The sequence below is a fragment of the Rhinolophus hipposideros genome (genome assembly GCF_964194185.1).
Source record: "Rhinolophus hipposideros genome assembly, chromosome: 8".
NCBI lineage: Eukaryota > Metazoa > Chordata > Mammalia > Chiroptera > Rhinolophidae > Rhinolophus > Rhinolophus hipposideros.
The window spans coordinates 95,065,512-95,086,723 of NC_138054.1; the positions used below are offsets into that span (position 1 = coordinate 95,065,512).

The following is a 21,212-nucleotide window of genomic DNA, read 5'->3' on the forward strand; positions in this document are numbered from 1 at the left end:
TCGGCTGCTCCCCGGCAGCTGAGCATGAAACCTCCCACATTGCTGTCTCTGAAGTTCTTGCTTCCAGTTTTCCTGAGGGCTCTGATTCTGCGTGTGATGGCCCCTGGATCCACGCCCAGATGTCCAAACTGAGTTGGAAACTGTTCTAACTGGCAAAGTCTTCTGTTTGTCTGTTTTTTCTTTCATTTTTCGTTTGAGGAAAACTGGCATTTAGCTAGTTTGTGGTTTTTAGATTGTTCACTGATGTGAGTGTGAACCTGCCCAGGGGGTTGTGGGCTCCACGTTGAGGATGGCCGGCCAGTCTGGGTGACATTCCCACATTGAAAACTTGAAAATTGTATCAGTGACCGTCCACATCAGAGCCAAGTGACATTTGCTCTATACCAAACAGAACTGTGGAGAAGTGGAGTGTAAACGTCCAGTGTTTTGTATTTCGCCTGTCCCAGTATTTGTGTGACTAGGTCAATCCTTTCTAGAAAATGGTTCTGGTTAGTGAGTGAGTGAGTCACTGTCGGTTCTGCTACGATAATAAATTGATGCTGTGTAATTATGCCCGTGGGCGCCGCCTGTCATTTTTGTCCAACTTAAGCTTCTGTGACAGCCACTACGTGCGCCCCGGGTGCCGCCCCAGGCCAGCAGAGGCTCGGCGCGCCCGCTGGGATCCGCATGGCGCGGCGCTCGCCTGGGCCAGTGCTCAGCGGGAACGGGACGGGGGAGGAGACGTGACTGTCACCGAGCACTCAGTGCAGAGCAAACGGTGGGACACAGAAAGTGACAGGGAAAACAATCCCATTCCACTCGACTTTCCGGCGCCCCGATTCTTTTGTCATTCTACATTTTCCATTTCAGGTCCAATAAATGTGGATGAAACTTTCTCTTCCATTCTCTCCCCTGAGGTTCAGGTTGTTCGCTTCTCCCGCAGTCGGCCTCGCACTGGTGACGGGGGACGGTCCCCTCCGCGGGTGACTGAAGACGCAGTCAAGTTGGGAGAGCCGCGTCTGGGCACAGGCCTAACCCCCGTGGTAACAGCTCCGCCTGCCGTGGGTTTCTGTTGTTTGCTCGTTAGGTGGAGCCCAATACGTGGCCGTAGGAGGCAACTTTCTCATGGGAAAAGCCACTCAGCCGCGGCGCCGTCGGAGGGCCTCACTCAGCGCCACGCTCGCGGCTGTGGGGTCGCTGTGGGGCACACCCAGGGCGCCAGTCCGCTGCCGGGAAGGGGCGCGGCGGGGTGCGGCGCCGGCGACCTGGCAGGGGCGGCGCAGAGGCCGGGGCTCCGCAGGCCAAACGCGCGGGAAGGGGGCGAGCGGGGCGGGACGACGCTCCCCACCGGGCTGGCCCCGCCCCGGAATTCGTCTTCAGCCAGCGCCGAGGCCGGAAGTGACGCAGGGAACGCCAGGGCGCTATTGGGTCTCGGGGCCGGAGTCGGCGTCGAGGTGCTGCCTGCAGCGTCATCAGCCCGCGCCGACACAGGAAGTGACGACACCAGTGGCGCGCGCCGGCCGCTGTTTTTCCTCAGGCTCCCGGACTGGCGGCGGCGGCGGCGCGGGGGTGAGTAGCGGTCGGCCCACCCAAGCTCCCGGGTCGGGCGGGCGACACTCCCCACTCCCTCGTCCGGTCTCGCCCCGCGTGGAACTTGGGGTTCAGGAGGCGGCGGGCTCCGACGCTCCCCGAGCCAAGCCCCGGGTTAGCGCGGCTGAACCCCGGGCAGTAGGAGCCCGGCGGGCGGCCTGGCCTGCGAGCGCGCCCTGGCGGAGCGTCCCCCACCCCGGGCGCCCCGCTGGCCTCTGGTGGAGGCTGCGGCCGTCAGCCGGGCCCGTGGCTCACGCAGCACGTGGGGTCTTTGTGGTGAATGAGGACGGCAGGCACTGCGCCACGGATGAGCTCATGCCGTCGCGGAACGAGGCCGCCGTGCGGGCGGCGTGCTTACCGTTACGTAATGGCGAGCCGGGGGAAGCACCGTGCCCGCGACCGTGTGCGGGAAGGACGCGCCGACCTGGACCCGGCAGTGGCTTTTCAGAGCCCGTCACTCCCGGCGAGTCAGGCAGCGCGGCGTCAAACCGCAGCTGGCCGCGCCCTGACAGCTCCATTCTTCCTCTCGTTGCAGGGTTTGAACTCCAATGGGTGATGAAAAGGACTCTTGGAAAGTGAAAACCTTAGATGAAATTCTTCAGGAAAAGAAACGACGGAAGGAACAGGAAGAGAAAGCAGAGATAAAACGCCTAAAAAATGTAAGCCATGTTTTTTAAGTAAGGGGTTTTCTTAAAGGAGATTTAATTTCTTGCCCTCGTTTTTCCATTAGAACAACGCTTCTTCGGTGAAGTTCTTTTGTACTTCCAAATGTCGCAGGTGAGCCCAAAATCTATTCTAAAAATTAACAAAAACATTCAGAGACTCAGTTTCCATTGCAGAAAGATTGATAACATGTACTAAAGCTGTATGTATGCAGATGACAGTATCTCCATGGAGACTAAAGTGTTTTGAGCCTAAAGTCATTAGTACAGTGGGACTCATTTTTCTCATTTCATTGTTAGTATGTTCATGATGCCATTTCCAAGTGTTTTTAGTAGGAAATTATCTAGAAGTTAATGTTTTATCTGTCTTGGTTTGCATAATAACGTGCTCAGAAAAATTTTCTAAAACTTGGTAAGAGCTATTATTGGTAAAAGTACCTCTTCTGATGAGATTAGCAGCAAGCTCTTAAGTATTTGAGTATCATGCGAGTATTTGGTGATTAGAATATGCTTTAAGGCTCAATTTTGGCTCATAAAAACAACTAACATAGTTGGCATAGAGTCTAATGTAATGTCCCTGGTCATACATGCTGGTTTTCAATTTCTTATCTCAGGTTCTGAGTTAGAGTTGTAATTTTTATGTCATGGGATTTCAATGAAAGGTTTTTATGTTTTATAACATTGGTGCATTCAACATGTATATGAAAGTTTATGGATGTTGGCAAGGTTTGATTATCATTAAAAATATGCTTCTCTGTGAGGAAAATGACTTTCTCCTTGCTTCTCAGTCTGATGAGCGGGATTCCAAGCGCGACTCCCTTGAGGAGGGGGAGCTGAGGGACCACCGCATGGAGATAACGATCAGGAACTCACCGTACAGAAGGGAGGACTCCACGGAAGACAGGTGAGGGGGCGCTGCATGGAGAGGAAGGGCGCCCAGGCTGCAGGTGTGCCTAACCGAGGACACGCGCTAGGTCACACTACATAGCAGTCGCTGGTCCGGCTGGCCATTCTTAGTGGGACTGTGGAAAAAATTGTCCTCATGACTAGCTAAGTTTACCCACAATTGAAATGGGCTCTTGTGTGGTGTTAGTTGTCACCTCGCCCCCCTTCTTATGGAAAGGCCAAACGAGTGTGTGTATTCCTTTCTTTGTGATTATTCTTCAGTCAAGTCAGCACCATTTACATAGTACATTTGAATAGTTGTGCTGTATGTTTGTGATGATTAGTGAAATTATTGTCTAAAATTGTGTACAACTGAACCAAGATAGAATGCTGAAAGATTCTTGAGCAGAGCCTTTGAACAGAAATGGTCCTACCCAGGTCTGTACATTCTAACGTTTCTTCCTGCACCATGGTCTCTCTTGTTTCCTTCTCTCATCCACCATCAAATAGTTAAAGGCAACATAAGCATAAATTAAAGTAGAAAGGCATAGGGTGTGAATTGTCCCAAGATTTTGGTCATATAGTCAGTAGAGGATATTGTTAAATGACCTTTTAGGTTATTTTGTTTGAATAAAATTGTGGGGCTTTTTTTTTTTTTTTTGACAGCTTTATTGAGATAAATGACAGTAAACTGCAGTTATGTAAACTGCAATTTGATACATTTTCGCATACCTGTGAAACTAACCACCATCAAGATAAAGATATGTCCCTCACTTCCGTCTCGTTCTGTATATGCCACACTGATTTCTCACTTGTACTTTTCATAAGAGTCTATATAACTTTGCAGTCTTGGCGCACGTTTTATAATTAACATAATTTTTTTTAACATTTTAAGTGGTGGTTCAGATTCAACTTGATTCATCTTCTGAACCCTGCGCTTTTCTGTGTTGGAGAAGCTCCTTATGCCATGTACTGGAATGTGATGTGACGTGTTGTTTCTTATTTCAGAGGAGAGGAAGATGATTCTTTGGCTATCAAACCACCCCAGCAAATGTCTCGGAAAGAAAAAGCTCATCACAGGAAAGATGAAAAGAGAAAAGAGAAACGTAGGCATCGTAGTCACTCAGCAGAAGGGGGTACAGAAGCATTTGTTTTCTTTTGTATCATAGTCAAGTGTGGTCTGTTGCCTAGTTCATAATGTGCTGCCTTCTCCAGAGCGCAGTTGAAATGAGAAAGTCACTTTTAGGTAAAACCATAAGTTTATTGTAGGTCATTGTGAATAGCTGTTTTATTTTCCTTGTGCTTTTTTTCCCCATCATTACATTGTTCTGGGGTAATTCGTTTACATATGAGATTGTCTTAATTCATAGGTGTAGGGGGAAGACACACCTTTCAGTGCTAAATTGCTTTAACTGAAAATTGGATACTTGATAAAGTCCAAGTAATGGGTTTGCTCTCGTACCAGTATCAAGCTCTTTAAGGATTTGGAGCCTGATTTCAATCTCATTATTATAAATGCAGTTGATTGATGTGGTTTTATGACATGATGTAGAAATCCACTAAAAGGATTTAAGCTTTGTCCTATATTCTTTATGAATGGTGACATTTTTAAATTATGAAAGTAACGTCAAATCAGTTTATTCAATACTTAAAATTTTAAAGGTAAGACGAAAATCACAATTGTATTTCATGGTAACCCCATTATTATTTTTTTCACTTAATTGAAAGCTTATCGCATAGTTTTATATCTTCATCCTTTTTTAAAACATAAAATCATGATTGTTTTTCCAAGTCATTACTTTTTCTTCTTTGGCTATTTTCAGATTCAGTATTTAGAAGTTAAGCTTCTTTGCATGACACTTCTTGTTTCTCATTAGGCAAACATGCTAGAGTGAAGGAGAAAGAAAGAGAACACGAACGCCGGAAACGACATCGAGAAGAACAGGATAAAGCTCGCCGGGAATGGGAAAGACAAAAGAGGAGGGAGATGGCAAGAGAACATTCCAGGAGAGAGAGGTGAGAGGGCTTGGTTGGTTAAGGGGCTTTACGTGCTTGAGATGGTCAGCATCCCATCAGAACAGTCAAAGAGATGATCATTTTGACCAGTAACTTGGCAGTAGGACACAGGTCTGGTGCATGAACATAGTCACGCACAGTAAATGGTGGGTGCTGTTGACGAGGAGAATCGTCCTGAAAGAAGTGACTTTTTACTTTTCATGGGTGTGAGCCAACTGAAAGAAGATAATGATGGAAATGGACATCTGTGTCACCTTTTTCCTGGAGAAAGATGGTTGTGGGGGGGTGCTGCTCAGCAAACAGACTGAGCAGAGTCCCTGTGTAAGTCTGAAATGGGCCTGAAAGAAAAAACATGGCTCCAGGGAACTGGAGGTCTGAGATAGGAATTCACGCACAAGGAATGGAGGTTTGGGCCAGACGTGTAACAGTGGAGAGGGAAAGGAAGATAAGAGTAGAAGGAAGTGGTCTTCCTAGACCTGTTAGCTGATGACAAGTAGAGAGGAGGAGGAACTGTAAGTTCCTCTGAACTTGACGCATCAGGATGGTTGGGAAGTGCCCTGTGGGCAGGTGAGCACTTCGCTCATTTTCAGTAGTGCACTATTCTCAAGTCATAGTCGAGTGGACCCCTTTTACAGATGGTCAGCCTGGTCCATGAATAGAAATCTGACACAGAACCAGTGCTCAAGAAGTCTGTGGGGTAGCAGGATTCACTGTCGCTTCTCTCAGCAAATAATTATTGAGTGCCTGCTTGGTACCACGCTCTGTTCTAGGTGGTCTAGGACAGGAAGACTAAGGAAATAAATTGTTCAGGGTTCTCTGGGTTATAACTGAAATAGACTCGTTCTTTCCAAAAAAGAAAGGAAGGGAAGGAAGGAAAGAAGGAAAGTAACAAAGGAAATCTCAAGGCCTTGAAATAGTCTGGGAGCTGGGATACCAGACTCTTGGATGTTTGTCCCCAGGTTCCTCTCTGTAGGCTGAGATTCCCAGGAAAGAGCATTTGGTTAGCCTCAGATACGTCCTCCATGGCCCAGGTAAAGGGTAAATGGCCAGGTATGAATACTAGATCCATCTCTGTGTGTTCAAGTCATTTCCAGAGAAAGCATGGGAGCTAGCCTGCTATAAGGAAGGGAGAAACAGAAGGCTAGATGGCGCTTACATCCCTGGCAGCCAGGGTGAATGGAAGAAGCTTTTAAAGAAGGTATATGAGGAACATTTATGCTAATTTGTAAATATTAAACCCAGCATGATGGATGATACTATGGAAGGATCAGATGGTCTTGCTCAGTCATACCTAAAGGGATCAATTTACAGGTCTATCAGGGAAATTTAGACAACATCCTACTCATGTAGATGAACCTAGCCCTGGAATTGATGAATACGCAACCAAATCAGTGTTTAATCTGGCACATCAATCAGTCCCTGTTTCATCCAGTGACTGCCAGCCTCATGTTTTTCTGTTTCTTGTTTGATGGTTTGCATGAGAAGTTTCTCTCAGTTGGGGTCCCTTGGGAATCCCATCTGATCGCTCTCGTCAGTGGAAAGAACAAGGACCCTCTACAGAACAAATCTTAAGGGAAAGAATTCTCAGTTCACATCCTTGGAATTGTCTTCAATTATTTGACATTGTTGTGACCTTCTCATTGGTGTTGTTATTGGATCGAGTGATAAGGTGAGAGTAAACAACTTACAAGTCTGGAAGTGCTTTAAAACACTAATGGTTATTCTCCAGCAACCTACTCATGGAGACCAGGCTAATTTGCTTTTTAACTATAATGCTGGCCCAGCTAATGACTGGGTTAATTCTCAACATTGCGTCGAATGATTCATATTCGCTATTATGAATGGAGAATTTGAATCTCCCAGCAAAGAGATGCTGTAGCAAATCAGACTTGTAGCTAGAAGAGCCCACGTGATGACCTCTCATGATCCAGATGTTTCTTGAACAGTGTATGGATGGCTCCATTGCATTACCACCTATTGTCAGTGAGATGATTTTATTTGAGAAGTCCAACCTTAAATAAAGGGCACTCAGTCAAATATATGGTGATAGAACTAGAACTGACTGAGTGGTGGACACACAGTGTGATGTATAGACGATGTATTACAGAATTGTACACCTGAAACCTATGTAACTTTACTGACAATTGTCACCCCAATAAACTTTAGGGGGAAAAAAGGCACTGGGATAATATTTCGAATTTGGAGGAGCGCTGCGACATCCAGCCATGCTGGAGATCTCACCTTGGATGTTTCTAAACCTTGCTATGTTAGCCAATTATTGGGCTCGCAGGTCAAACCCAACTTACTCTGGCTTTAAGGCTCCTGACATTATCCCTGGAGCAACTGTACACTGCCCTTAATCCACGTGATGTCAGCTAGAAAAGTCTCAAGAGGTTCAGGATCTAGTGAGATGGATCTAAGAACATTAAATATCCTCAAACAATATGGAATTACCAGATACGAATAACCATTTGAACCTATCCATATACAAATAAATAAGTAAAAGATAAAAAAAATAAAGGTGAGGGCCGGCCGGGTGGCACAGGCGGTTGGAGCTCCATGCTCCTAACTCCAAAGGCTGCCGGTTCGATTCCCACGTGGGCCAGTGGGCTCTCAACAAAAAAAGAAAAAAGAAAATAAATAAAGGTGTGTGAGAAGAGCCTTGGCTCTTCGTGACACAGAGGGTGTGGGAGAAGCTGAGGCCAGAGGTAAAGGTCTAAGACCACTGTGGGGCAAGCAGAGCTCTCAGTGTCCAGGTTTGCAGCTAGCATGTGAAATAGCCATGGTTACCAAGTCCTGTGCTGACTGTCCAGTGTGATCTAATTGCACAGTTGTGCAGACACAATGGGGACCCCAAGGAAGCCAAGCTTGAAAATAAAAAAGAAACATGGAAAAAAACAGCAGTGGCCACATACTACAAGGGAGACAAGAGTTCGCAGATTTAGCCAAGGAGGTTATTAAACCACCAGCAACAAGTGAGGAAAAATTAGAATCCAGAGTTGCTACAACACGTTATCTAAAATGCCCAATTTTCAACAAAAAGCTTTGAGACGTACAAAGAAATAAAGTATGACCCCTGTTACAGAAGAAAAGCATCAGTAGGAACTGAGTGTTCCAGATTTAGCAAAGACTTAGATTGAGAAAAGAGCTGGAAGCAGGGGACTTGAATATGGAGTAGTAGAAATTATGCATTCTAAAGAACAGAAAGAAAAAAGATGGAAGTAAAATGAACAGAGCCTCAAAGGTTAGTGGGACAACATCCATGTATTGGCAGTCCCAGGAGAGAAGAGGGAAGGGGCACAGCAGTGTTTTTGAAAATAATGGCTGAAAACTTGAACAAATTTGATGAAAAAGATTTATGTGCATTCCCAAAAAGGTCCGTGAAACTCAAGCTTGGTAAATACAGTCACATCAGAGTCAAACTGGTGCAAGCCACAGAAAAAAATCTTGAAAGGCAGCAAGAGACAAACAGTCTCCATAGAGGGGGAGCTTTGCTGGTGGCTGACTGCTCATCAGTAGAGGCCGGAAGGCAGTGGAATGGCATAGTCATGTTGCTGAGAGAAGACACGTCCACCATGAAGTGGATGTCCAGCAAAAGCATTTCACAAGGGAGAGGGAAATAAAGACTCGCAGGTGAACATAGGCTGGTGGAATCCACTGTTAGCAAGACCTCCCTTACAAGAAATACTAAAGACCTTTACTCTGAATGGAAATGACACCAGGTAGTATCGAATCCATGGGAAGAAAAGACAAACCCTGGAAATGGTAAAAGTGGGTTAGCATAGAAGAATCTGTATGGATGTTTCTTCTCACGTCTTCTGCAGAAGACACAGGATTGTATAAAGCAATACTTATGAAGGCACTGTTGTCGTGTAATACATAACACATGTAGGCTGCACAGAGGAGAAAGGGCAGGGAGCTGTGTTGGAACAGGTTCTCTGTTTCATGGACATTAACTTTAGTGTCAGTCGGATGAGATGTATACTGTAACCACTTCTTAAACAAACACGAGTAAAAACAGAAGAATTAAAGTCGTATACTACAGATACTTATTTAAATTCAAAACTGGGAGACAGCAAAAGACAGAAGTTGTAGAGGAAACAGTGAAAAAACATAAGTATTAAATAAGTCTAGCCACGTCCATAATTACATTGACTGTAATGATTGCCAAGCAGGGGCGAGATTGTCAGAGAAGCAAGAATCAACTAGATGCTGTCTGTACAAGGAACATCTTAAAAGTCAAAGACAAAAATAGGTTGAAAGTAAGATGTTGGGAAAAGATACACTATGCAAACAGTGACCACAAGAAACTTGAATGGCTGTCCTAATGTCAGACAAAATTGAGGCTAAAATAAATACTGAAAATGGAGGGCTTCCTAACAATGAAAAGGTGTGTGCATCAGGAAGGCAGGACAATAGTAAATGTATACATGTGTATTACAAGAATCTTGAGATGACATGAGGCAAAAAACTGACAGTAGGAAGGAGAAAGGTCATCAGTTAAAGTAGGAAATGTCTCTAGTTGTCAATAGAACAACTAGAGAAAATCAACACAGATACGGAAGATTTGCAAAATACGATTAACCAACTCAATCTAACATACATACAACATTTCACCCACAGCTGCAGAATACACATCCTTTTCAGGAGTTCCTGGGACATTCTCAACATAGACCTATGCTTGGCCAAATCACAAGTCTCGAACTTAAAAAAGTTGAAGTTGTACAAAATAGGCCCTCTTACCACAAAAGAATTCAGTTCTAAATCAGCAATCAGAAACCGGGGCAAGTCCTCAAAGGTTTGGAAATCCAGCAACCCCTTTCAGAATCACCCATGGCCCAAAGAAGAAATTATAAGGAAAAACAAAATATTTTGAACAAAATGAAATAAAAACAATGTGTTGAAACATACGGATGCAGCCAAAGCTGTGCTTGGAGGGAAATGTCTTGGCTTTAAGCACTGATGTCAGGAAGTTGCCAAGTCAATAACCTAAGCTACCTGAAGAAACAGAACAGAAAAGTAAGCTCAACCCAAAGTAACAGAAATGTCCAGAAAACCCAACAGCAGACACGGGGGTGGGGCCTGACCATGGCGGGGCCCGAGGGCGTGATGGGCTGTGGTGATGGTTGCACGATTCCATAGATTTATGAGAAGAATCAGTGGTTAGATTTTATGTGTACATTATGCTTCAGCTTTATGTTGAAATAGTTTGGACTCCCAGGCATTTACGAATAGTGCCTAGAACCCCGGCACCAGCTGATGAGCTGCAGGCCAGTGTTGGGACAGTCCTAGTGACATCACAGGCCTTGTTTTGTCCTCACCACTTTTTGCTTGTGCTCGTCTGTGTGTATAATGATGCTTTTAAAAACATGTTAGCATTTTAGTTGTGTTTGGACTTGACATTAGGAACGCGAAGTTACCTGTGGTCAGTCCTCACTATTTGGCTTCCTATTTCGGTCACTAATGTTTCCCGTACCCCAAATGACAGATCGCCTTCTTGGAGTGGCTTTCCCCACTGTCCCGATGGGTTTACGTGCCCACTCTCTCCCCAGCAGTGGCCTGGGGCCCACCTGCATGGGTCCAGTGAGCAGGAGGATGGGCGCAGGACTGGCTCTAGGCTCCCACCCCTGTGAACTCACGCCCGCCCTTTGCAGCCATGGAAACCTACATCGTGTGTGTGCATGTGGAGTTACCTGTGCTGGGATGTTCCTGGGGAGTCCTGGTAGAAGGAGTGAGCAGGAACGTTCCAGAACTAGCACGTTTGCTGTTTCTGATGGCGGCTGTGTCTGTGTACCTGCACTTTGTTCTGTCGTGCCCTAGAGAAACAGTGCTCTCGGGATGGGTTCACTTGTCTGTTCTGTTTTTCCTCCCCTTCTTCTGCTCCCTCCCCCATTCAAGCCCTTGTTTCTCAGTCTAGTTGTGTAGGACACAGCTCCCTGGCGCATGCTGGTCTTATGAGCCTTGCGCTCCCCAGCTGAGGCAGTTGGTCGCTATTTGGCCGCTCACAGCAGCTCTCGCCGGCTGCCGGCCGCTCACGGCAGCCCAGCCCTAGGGAGAGCCTTTGTTCACAGTCTTAGCTGTAGAGGGTGCAGCTCACTGGTCCCTGTGGGAATCGAACCAGCAGCCTCAGCATTAGGAGCACGGCGCTCCAACAACTTGAGCTACTGGCTGGCCCCTATTCTCCTTTTTAAAAGCCCTTTATGGGCTGGAGAACCTGAAAGGCCATTTATAAATTAGAGCTGACAGCATGGGGGTGAAAGAACCACCCCTGCCTGTGTCTGGGGGATGTGGGCATGTGCTTGTTGCAGGGACCGCCTCGAGCAGCTAGAGAGGAAGCGGGAGCGGGAGCGCAAGCTGCGGGAACAGCAGAAAGAGCAGCGAGAGCAGAAGGAGCGTGAGCGGCGTGCAGAAGAACGGCGGAAGGAGCGAGAGGCGCGGAGGGAAGGTGCATGGAAGGCAGGGGCGTGGAGGGGTGGGGCGTGGAGCGGAGGGGTGCCACTGGGGCTGCACGGGGCCTTTCCAGTTGAGCGGCGGGCGGGTCTGGAAGGGCAGCCTGGGCCTCTGGCCTCTGGCCCGGGTGCTGTCCGCATGTGTGTATGCTGTGGCCGCATCTGCACTGTGCACACGGGGCATCACCGGCATCAGGGTTCTGGGCGAGGTAACTTAGGGCGGGCCTGGCTACCAGCACCATGTCTCGTTGTGTCCCGTGCGCCAGTGTCTGCTCATCACCGAACGACGAGAGATGACTACGGCGACAAAGTGAAGGCGAGCCACTGGGGTCGCAGCCCGCCACGGCCGCCTCGGGAGAGGTTTGAGCTGGGAGACGGCCGGAAGCCAGGTGGGTCTTGCTTCTGTCATAGTGAAGTGGCTTGCTCAAGTACTCGTGTCTGGCAGGGACCGTGAACGTCTGACAGCAGTTCATCAGTTACTGGTCTCTCACTTGTCTTGGAAAGAACCGCCCTCCAGCCAGGGCTCGGGAGTCGGGGTGTGTGGGAGGTCCTGGCTGACCCTGCTGGCATTAAACCCTGTCCCCGGCTTCACCTGTTTTGCTCTCTAAGTGAAAGAAGAGAAAATGGAAGAGCGAGACCTGCTGTCTGACCTCCAGGACATCAGTGACAGCGAGAGGAAAACCAGCTCAGCCGAGTCATCCTCAGGTGAGCTGAGTGCGCACTTGGCTGGGCCCTGGCGCCGCCGCCGACGGCCTCACTCACTGCTGCGCTTCCTCCCCAAGCGGAGTCAGGGTCAGCCTCGGAGGAGGAGGAGGAGGAGGACGAAGAAGAGGAGGAGGAGGGGGAGGGGAGCAGCAGCGAAGAGTCGGAAGAAGAGGAGGAGGAGGACGAGGAGGAGGAGGAGGAGGAGGAGGAGGACACTGGGAGCAACTCGGAGGACGCGTCGGGCCCGTCGGCGGGTGAGCGCCACGTGGTGGGCAGCAGGCGGGCAGCCTGGCCCCGCTGGCCTCGGGGACGCTCTCCCGTCTGCGGGGGCGGGGCGACCCTTTCCGTGGGGGTCCCAGGGACAGGCTGCCTGCGTGACGCCGTTTCCCCTGCAGAGGAAGTGAGTGAGGAAGAGGCGAGTGAGGAAGAGGAGAATGAGAACCACGTCCTCGTGGGTAAGAGGCCTCCCTGTGGCCGCCGAGCTCCTCTGTCCCTGAGGGAGGGACACTTGGTGAGCATTGTCAGCATGCCTGTGGCAGTCTCTTACCATGAACCGTCCTCTAAGGTGTCACGCCTGAAGCCACAGGCAGGTCCTGTCCTGGCGGTGTCCCAGGGCTGAGCTGACTCGCTGACAGCACCGCACTGTGCCCTGGGGGCCTGGATTCCTCAGAGGGGCAGGGCTCACTCAGTGCCATCGCGAGTGCCTCTGTGGTCTGCACAGGAGGCTGGGACCCACCAGCCCCAGCCCGGCCTCAGCGCGGGAGGAAGGTGAACAGCTGCTCAGGTCCAACTACAGGGTGACGCTGTCGTGGGGCCGGATGGCGCTGTCGTGGGCCGGATGGCCTGTGGGCTGCAAGCAGTGCCCTCGGGCCTGGTGGGCAGGTCCGGGCGTGCCTCCTCGGAGCTCAGCGTCTGGTCAGTGCTCACAGTGCTCAGGGCACAGCCGCCAGGCCCCAGTGCCCTCTGTCTAGGGCAGCAGCTCGCATGTGGCACCCTGGGTTCGCTCTTGTGTGGCTTCCTCGTGTACTCTGTCCCCCACCCCCCAGAGCAAGAAGGGGCTTGTGGCAGTTGCTCATTCCTGGTTCCATAGTCGGTTTAACCTTTGAAGTTCCAGAGTCACGGTTTGACCGAGATTCCGGCGAAAGTGAGGAAGGGGAGGAAGAAGTGGGCGAGGGCACCCCGCAGAGCAGCGCCCTGACTGAAGGAGACTTCGTGCCCGACTCCCCCACGCTGTCGCCCATCGAGCTCAAACAGGAGCTGCCCAAGTACCTGCCCGCCCTGCAGGTCAGGCTCTCCCACCCCAGGCTGGCTCTGCAGTGCTGACCACAACAGGGCCAGTGGCTGGGAGCCGAAGCCAGGTCCCCAGTGTGGTTGTCTGTCATGGTCTTTGTGGTGAATGTTGCAGCAGGGCTCGGCCACTGGCCTCCCAGATGTCTATGGCCGTGGTCCAGGCCCTGGCCCGGTGGCACTGGTGGGAGGACAGCTCCTGAGGCCGTGTGTGTGAGAGGCAGGCAGCCCTGCGAGTGGCCGACTTCGTGGCCACTTCTGCCATAGCCTGGGCTGAGTGGGCCCCTGACCTTCGTCGCCCTGTTGCTAAGAGGTGGGGACACGTCAGTATGAGGGACGCCACAGAGAGGGCCATGGGAGGGGCAGTTGGCCCTCCCCGGAGCTCCCCTGCGGACTCCTGGCCCCGCTCTGGGTGCCCGGAGCAGTGGGCTTCTCTCTGGCAAACATGGTCAGCTGCCCCCTGCTTCTGTAGCTCCTCCAACTCCGGCTCCTCTAACTGGGGCTTCGGAGCTCCTGGCTACATGCCACACGCAAAGGACGGCCCCACCGACTGCCACTCCTGCTCCCAAGGGTGCAGTCCACTGGCCTGGCAGGGGAGGTGTGGAGCCGGGTGGTGTGAGGGGTCGCTGCTGCCTCAGTGATACCTTGGGGCAGGGGAGGGCACAGGGCAGGCCTGGCTTGGCTTCCGTCCCCATCGCTTTGAGTTCATAATGAGGCACAAGCTCACAGAAGACACAGGAGTGGCTCGGGCCCTCCTGAGGTTCTCGGTGGGTTTTACTGTGACTGCTCTGCAGGGTGGGGGGTGCGGCCACACTTCACGCTGGTGCTCCCGCCCAGGGCTGTCGGAGTGTGGAGGAGTTCCAGTGCCTGAACAGGATCGAAGAAGGCACCTATGGGGTGGTGTACAGAGCAAAGGACAAGAAAACAGGTGGGTAGGGTCCCAGTGGGCCCCAAAGGGAAAGGGAGACGGCCAGGGGCTGGCGGCCCAGAGAGCCTGACCCGCAGGGCCAGCCCTGGCCTGTTCTCGGCAGGAGGGCCTTCCTGAGGAGCGTCCCAAGAGGGACGAGTGTCCCCTGCTGTGTTTGTTCAGTGACAGCCCTGTGTGGCCTCCACACCCCCTAGGAGGGAGCTTGGCCTTCTGGGCAGCTTGCAGGGGGCTGAGATCCAAGCCCGGGCTGTCCTGGCCCCTGGCACCTTCAGTCCCAAGGGCACTGAGCACAGTACCCTACGATCCTGGGAGGCACCCCTCCCTGGTGTTAAGGCGTGGCTTCACTTCACCTGGGGGGCCCCGCTAGTGACTCACACCAGAGCTGGGGACCCTTTGGTACCTCCAGAGGCCAGAGTCAGCTTGACCGTGAGACTCGTGTGGTTGTGACGACAGGTGACGTGGCCCAGCAGGGTAGTGTGGAGGCAGCGGGGCGCGGGCCTGGGAGCTGCTGTGGATGGGCCTGGGGTGATGGCGCCGACAGCTGTCAGTCAGCCTCCCGCCCCGTGCTCACACCCGGTTCTGAGGCCCTGAGTTCCTGGTGACTGATTCTGTGGCGGGGCATTGCGGTTTGTTGGGTGTGCCTCGTGTTTCTTGCGGAGCCCAGTGAGGCTTTTCCTGGTGCTCCCATGCCTGAGCTCAGCTACCTAGCACGTGTCCCCTGTGAGAGCCGAGTGCTTTGTGAGTCCCGACTGATGGTGGTGACAGAGCATCCGTGTTCCTGGGAGAATGTCTAACTGTTCTCTTCAGATGAAATTGTGGCCCTAAAGCGCCTGAAGATGGAGAAAGAGAAGGAAGGCTTTCCAATCACGTCACTGAGAGAGATCAACACCATCCTCAAGGCACAGCACCCCAACATTGTGACCGTCAGGGTGAGAGCCGTGGGGGAGTCGGGGGGGACGCTCTGGGGTGTAGTGTGAGAGTGACGCAGCTGAAGACTGTCAGGCCCTTTACAGCCGCACACCCAGTAGGTCTGCCGTCACCCAGTGCCTGAGCCCGGGACTCCAGGCTTCTTGGGAGCACGGGTGGTCCTGGGGGTCACGACTGGGCACGGGGTCACGGCCCGCTGCCACCCTAGGAGATAGTCGTGGGCAGCAACATGGACAAGATTTACATCGTGATGAACTACGTGGAGCACGACCTCAAGAGCCTCATGGAGACCATGAAGCAGCCCTTCCTGCCAGGTAGGCCAGGCCCGCCAGCGCCGTGCGTGCGGCTCTCTGGCTCATGTCCCCGAGGGCCGGCTCAGGCCGCAGGCAGTGTAGGGGGGCGGAAGGAGCGCTGCCCTATAGCCCTGAGCCCGCACAGCGAGGGTGTGTGCGTAAGTATGTGCCTGTGTACGCGTGAGCAAGCGGGCCGCACGGGCTGGGCGCACGCCTCAGACTCCCGGTGGCTGTGGGGCGGGTCCATCGGGCCAGCCGAGCGTCACACAGCAGCCACAGCGGCTGCCGCCTGTCGCCCACAGGGGAGGTGAAGACGCTAATGATCCAGCTGTTGCGGGGCGTGAAGCATCTGCACGACAACTGGATCCTGCACCGCGACCTCAAGACGTCCAACCTGCTGCTCAGCCACGCCGGCATTCTCAAGGTGGGCCCACGGTGCCCGGGGCCCCGCTGCCAGCCACTGGCCTGCGCACCACCACCCTGTCCCTGTCCTTGCAGGTGGGAGACTTCGGGCTGGCGAGGGAATACGGGTCCCCTCTGAAGGCCTACACCCCAGTTGTTGTGACCCTGTGGTACCGCGCCCCGGAGCTGCTGCTCGGTGCCAAGGTGAGTGCCAGGCCGAGAGGGCCTGCCCTGCTCTTGGCCCTGCCGGCCCCTGAGTGTGTCCCTGGTCCCCAGGAGTACTCCACGGCTGTGGACATGTGGTCCGTGGGCTGCATCTTTGGGGAGCTGCTGACTCAGAAGCCCCTGTTCCCTGGGAAGTCGGAAATCGATCAGATCAACAAAGTGTTTAAGGTGGGTCTGGCCGTCCTGCAGTGGGTGCGTCCTTGCGCATCATGGCTCTTCTGAGACATCCCTCTTGTAGGACCTGGGGACCCCCAGTGAGAAGATCTGGCCTGGCTACAATGAGCTCCCTGCAGTCAAGAAGATGACCTTCACCGAGTACCCTTATAACAACCTCCGCAAGCGCTTTGGGGCCCTGCTCTCAGACCAGGGCTTCGACCTCATGAACAAGTGCGAGCCCCTGCGTGCAGCTGGCCTCCCCAGCCCCTCCCACCTCACTGCTATGGGCTCCAACTGCCTTGTTTTTCCAGGTTCCTGACCTACTTCCCTGGGCGGAGAGTCAGCGCAGAGGACGGCCTCAAGCATGAGTATTTCCGAGAGACCCCCCTCCCCATCGACCCATCAATGTTCCCCACGTGGCCCGCCAAGAGTGAGCAGCAGAGAGTGAAGCGAGGCACCAGCCCCCGGCCTCCAGAAGGAGGCCTGGGCTACAGCCAGCTGGTGAGGGGCGGGCTGGTGGGGGGGCAAGTGTGGGAGGGGGTCCCTGCGGTGGGGCTGGCCGGGCTGGGTCCCCACAGCGCCGCTTGCTTTCCAGGGTGACGATGACCTAAAGGAGACCGGCTTCCACCTCACCACCACAAACCAGGGGGCTTCTGCTGCGGGCCCTGGCTTCAGCCTCAAGTTCTAAGGTTCGAGGGGACGCCAGGCCAGCCGCGGGGACCAGGCCAACCGCGGGCAGCTGACTCTCCAGGCTGAGCTGGGACCAGGGGCAGGAGCTGAACCAGCCCTGCCCCCACTGGATGCAGCTGCCTCGGCCTGGGCTGTTGTGAATAGTGACCTCGAGTCTGGGACTGTTGGTCCTGTTGGTTTTCCATGTTTTGTTTTTATTTTATCTTCGTTTGTAAATTTGTAGAATTAAATATTTCCTTGTGGAAGGAAAGGCTGTATTTTTTCAGATGTGTCAGACTTGCTCCACGAGGAGAGGGCAGGTGTCAGCAGGTAGCCAGTTTGGACGGCACTTCCCCTCCACACACGCTTCGGCTTTGGTGACCGCTGGCTGTGCCAGTCAGATATCGGCGGTGATTTGAAACGGGGATTTTCCTGCTTTTCAATGTTCAGGTTTCTGCGTGGCACCTCCCTGCCCTCACCCGGGTGTCCACAGCCCTATGGTCCCCAGGTCTTCCAGAGCTGGGCATGTGAGCTCGGCCACAGTGGGCTTTTGTACAAGGTTGTTATGCGTTTTTAAGATACAGTAAAATATTTTTGGAGAAAAGTTCTGGTATGTCCTTTCAACGGCTGTCCTGAGCTGGGTCCCGGGCTAGTGCTGCGGGGAGGGGAGCGTCAGGCCCCCAAGCTCTGGGAGGGGGACAGGAACAGGCTGAAGTGCTGCCTGTGACCTCACGGGCCAGGCCTCCTGCTCGTGGTCTACCGGCTGGCCAGGGCATCCCTCAGGCAGAAGCGGGTGCGTGCCACAGCCGGGCGCCTCCGCCAGTCAAGCCAGTCCTGTAGGCACCCCCAGCCTCTCCGCCAACTCATGCTGAGGTGCTCATGTCACCAACGCCTAGCCCAGAGCCTAACCCACCCGAGCCAGCCTTCCTGCCTCAGCCCTGAGCAAACCCCAGGGCTGGAGGCCGCCCCAGCGCTCAGTCGGCTGCCCCAGGCCATGGCACGCGGGCTTCCTTCACCACCCTGCCTTACCCGGACCAGCCTGGAAGAGCCCTTCTTGGCCCCTTGGTCCCTGCAGATGACATCCTCACTCCAAGAATGCGGGGAAGGAAGTTGGGCTGCCCTGGCCCTGCGCTCCCCACGTCAAGCTGGGCACGGGGGATACGGCCCCACCCCGCGGGGCCCAAGGCGGGCCGCGCCCTTTGCCCTCCCAAGAAAGGGTGCGGAGACGTCAGAGAGAAAGCCCTTTATCAGCAGACCCCGCGGGAGGGCGCTCAGCTCCGCACGCGGACTCGCCAGGAGTAGGTGCTGAGCACGCGCTGCCGCCGGCGCACCACGCACGTGTATGTGCCCTCGTTGATGGCGTTGGCGATGATGCTCAGCTGCGCCTCGCCCAGCGCCAGGTAGCCGGGGTAGGAGAACTCCAGGGGCTCCTGGTCCTTGTACCAGCTGCGGGAGGCGGAGGGCGGCAGGCTGGGCAGGGTCCGCGCCCCCCGCCCACCCTCGCGGTCGCGGGCGGGTCACTCACTACACTTTGCCTTTCTTGTGCAGGATCTTCTGGCCACAGCGGAAGGTCACGTTCCTGCCCTCGGGCACCAGCCTGGTTTTGGTCCTGGGGGGCGGCGCGGTGGCGGCCACCGTGGGAAAGGGGAACTCTGTTCGGGTCGGGGAGGCCGCATCAGTGCCCCGGCCCGTGCCGCCCCTCCCAGCCAGGGCTGGGCACCCGCCGCACCATAGCAGAAGTCGCAGCTGCTGGGGCACAGCCTCTTCATGAGCCTCCGGCGGGCGTCGCAAAAACCCCTCCGCGCCCAGGACGCGCACACGAACAGCCGGTCCAGGCAGCCTGCGGGACGGCGGCCTGGCCTCAGGGCCCACCCGCCACCCCCGCACAACCCCTGCCTCCCGCCGTCCCGTCTCCCGCGCTCACCGTAGAGCCGGTGCAGCCCCCACAGCTCGTCCTGCGACAGCGCCTTCCAGCCGCGCAGCGTGGCGTTGAGGTGCATGAGCGCCCGGCCGTGCTGCGAGTGCATCAGGCCCAGCGCGTGGCCGACCTCGTGGGCCGCCACGTGCACCAGGTCGGTGAGCCACACGCCTGCAGGCCCGGCGGGTCAGCGCCTCGGACCGTCCCGCCCGCCGCCCGCCGCCCGCCGCCCCGGGCCTTGCTCCGGCGCCCTCACATCTGCGTCAGTGCGCAGCGGGGCCTCCCGGGCGCAGCCGCGGGCAGATAAGAATGTTCCAGGCCCGCCGAGGCGGTGAGCTCGGCCCCCAGGAATGCAGCTCCAGCCCGGCTCCAGCGGCGTGCGGGGGGAGGGGACTTCAGGGCTCCTGGAACCCAGGCCTGGGCTCTCCTCACAGCCTCCCCCTCCCTGCGGCTAGACCACCCCCCCCAGCCGGCCGCTGCGCCCCCTGCGCTGCGCAGGCCCCCACCCGCGGCGGCCGGGCCTGCCGTCACCTTTCTTCCAGCTGTAGCGCGTGGGGCCCAGGACCCAGTACTCGCTGTCGTCAAAGTGGATGCCGCCGTGCGGGGGGAAGAAGGCGTGGGCCAGCTCGCCCGTGGGGCCGTCGAAGCAGTGGTGTAGCGCCGACTCCAGGCAGTCGGTGTGGTTGACCGGGTAGAAGCCTGAGGGAGCACAGGGCTGAGACGGCGCCTCGGGGCGGGCGGGGGCGGGGTCACGGCGCCCACCTATTCGCAGGTCGCTGGGCTGCTCGGGGGCCACCTCTCGGAAGCTGAAAGGGGACACGTCACTCCACATGCGGAAGGCGGCGGCCAGGCCCCGCCGGGTCTCGCTGGGGCTCAGCAGGTTCCGCGGGAACGAGAGGATCCTGGGGTGGGGGCCAAGGTCAGGGGTGGCGGCCAGGCTGCTGCCGCACTCCCCCCAGGGCCAGGGTCGCACCTGTAGGTGAGGTTGAAGTGGTCCCAACGCAGCCTGGCCGGGGTCAGCGTGTAGCGGCGTCTGCGGGGCGCGTGAGGGGGCAGCGGACTGGGGCCCAGGGTGGGGAGGACCCTCGCGGGGCGCGGCGCGGCGTCTCCCTTCAGAGGAAGCAAGTGCTGTGGGGACGCTGCAGGGGCTGCGCCCAAGTCCGAAACTCGAGGAAAAGGGGCCAAGAGTTGACCGGGTGGGGGATGCCCGGCGGGGGGACAGTTGACGCTCCCATTTTTTGCTTTTCTGCGTTTTCTGGTTTTCTACCCCAAGTGAGTGTTACTTTTACAGCCAGAAAGCAAAAGGATCCTAACGACAAGCCAGGTCTGAGTGGGCGGAGCTGGAGGCCAGATGCTGTCCCCCACGCCCACCCCCGCCAAACACACGGACTCGCGGACACTCGAACTCCCGCGCTGGACCGCAGAGTCGGGACGACTCACCTGCGCTGCGCTCGTGGCGGGCCGGGCCGCCGGGGCCCCTAGCCGGGCAAGCAGCACGAGCGCCAGCAGCAGGCACAGAGCGCCCAGCACGGCCCCCAGCCAGCCGGCCTGTGTGTGGATCCCCGATGCCGCCCGGGGGACGGAGGCCCCGCGGCCCATGACGCCTGCGGACTCGCTGTCCGGGCTCGGGGTGCGTGGGCTGCGGGACCTGCCAGAGCCAGAGGATCCGCTGGGAGAGGCGACGCGCCGGCTCGGGTTACAGCCCCCGGGGTGGGGGCGGGAGGCGGGGGCGGCCACCCCTGAAGGGAACCAGCTGGCCATCCCGAAGTCGGCGAGGGGACCCAGGGCCTGCTGGGCGGGCGGGGCTGCTTAGGCGGGGTGGGGGGGGCTGAGGGGGCGAGGAGGGCCACTACCGCCAGGGAAGGGACAGACGCCAAGGGCTCAGTGTTAGGCAAGGATGGTCAGTTCGGGTCCCCAAACTGGCTGGGGCTGAATGACCCAACGGCTTTTTCCCCAAATGGAATCCAACACCGAATGAGACCAGGGAGTGGAGCCTTCGTCCTGGCCGGCCCAGGACACGTCCCCCGCAGACGCTGGCCCGACAGGGTCTCCGAGAGAGGGGCGGGGACGCGGCAAGAGGGGACGTGGCAAGTGAGTACCGGTGGCTGAGGGGAAAGAGGC

The 21,212-nt window shown here is 55.2% G+C and overlaps 2 protein-coding genes across 11 annotated transcripts; one reads left to right on the forward strand and one right to left on the reverse strand.

Moving 5' to 3' along the window:
• The first annotated feature begins 1,463 nt into the window (after positions 1-1,463).
• Positions 1,464-17,773, forward strand: CDK11B (cyclin dependent kinase 11B). Of its 5 annotated transcripts, XM_081057032.1 has the most exons (21): positions 1,476-1,548; positions 2,105-2,228; positions 2,300-2,346; positions 3,020-3,135; positions 4,125-4,252; positions 4,994-5,132; positions 11,441-11,577; positions 11,848-11,970; positions 12,191-12,286; positions 12,364-12,540; positions 12,682-12,741; positions 13,395-13,570; positions 14,411-14,501; positions 15,309-15,430; positions 15,637-15,742; positions 16,024-16,145; positions 16,220-16,327; positions 16,400-16,516; positions 16,587-16,735; positions 16,816-17,005; positions 17,100-17,773. In XM_081057032.1, the coding sequence occupies exons 3-21, from the start codon at positions 2,338-2,340 to the stop codon at positions 17,190-17,192; spliced, it is 2,259 nt and encodes a 752-aa protein (XP_080913158.1). In that variant the 5' UTR covers positions 1,476-1,548; positions 2,105-2,228; positions 2,300-2,337; the 3' UTR covers positions 17,193-17,773. The 5 variants fall into 5 exon arrangements, with proteins under 5 accessions (XP_080913156.1, XP_080913157.1, XP_080913154.1 ...); XM_081057030.1 differs by lacking the exon at positions 2,300-2,346 and having other exon boundaries at positions 1,464-1,548; XM_081057031.1 differs by lacking the exon at positions 2,300-2,346 and having other exon boundaries at positions 1,467-1,548; positions 4,125-4,222.
• On the reverse strand, positions 17,406-20,989 carry MMP23B (matrix metallopeptidase 23B). Of its 6 annotated transcripts, XM_081057035.1 has the most exons (8): positions 20,532-20,989; positions 20,065-20,201; positions 19,854-19,993; positions 19,623-19,790; positions 19,098-19,262; positions 18,903-19,013; positions 18,699-18,825; positions 17,746-18,619 (listed from the first exon to the last, which is right to left on the reverse strand). In XM_081057035.1, exons 1-8 carry the CDS (start codon positions 20,850-20,852, stop codon positions 18,445-18,447), a joined length of 1,344 nt encoding a protein of 447 aa, XP_080913161.1. In that variant the 5' UTR covers positions 20,853-20,989; the 3' UTR covers positions 17,746-18,444. The 6 variants fall into 6 exon arrangements, with proteins under 6 accessions (XP_080913164.1, XP_080913161.1, XP_080913162.1 ...); XM_081057038.1 differs by having other exon boundaries at positions 17,406-18,619; positions 18,699-18,782; positions 19,623-19,993; XM_081057036.1 differs by having other exon boundaries at positions 19,623-19,897.
• Positions 20,990-21,212: the final 223 nt, after the last annotated feature.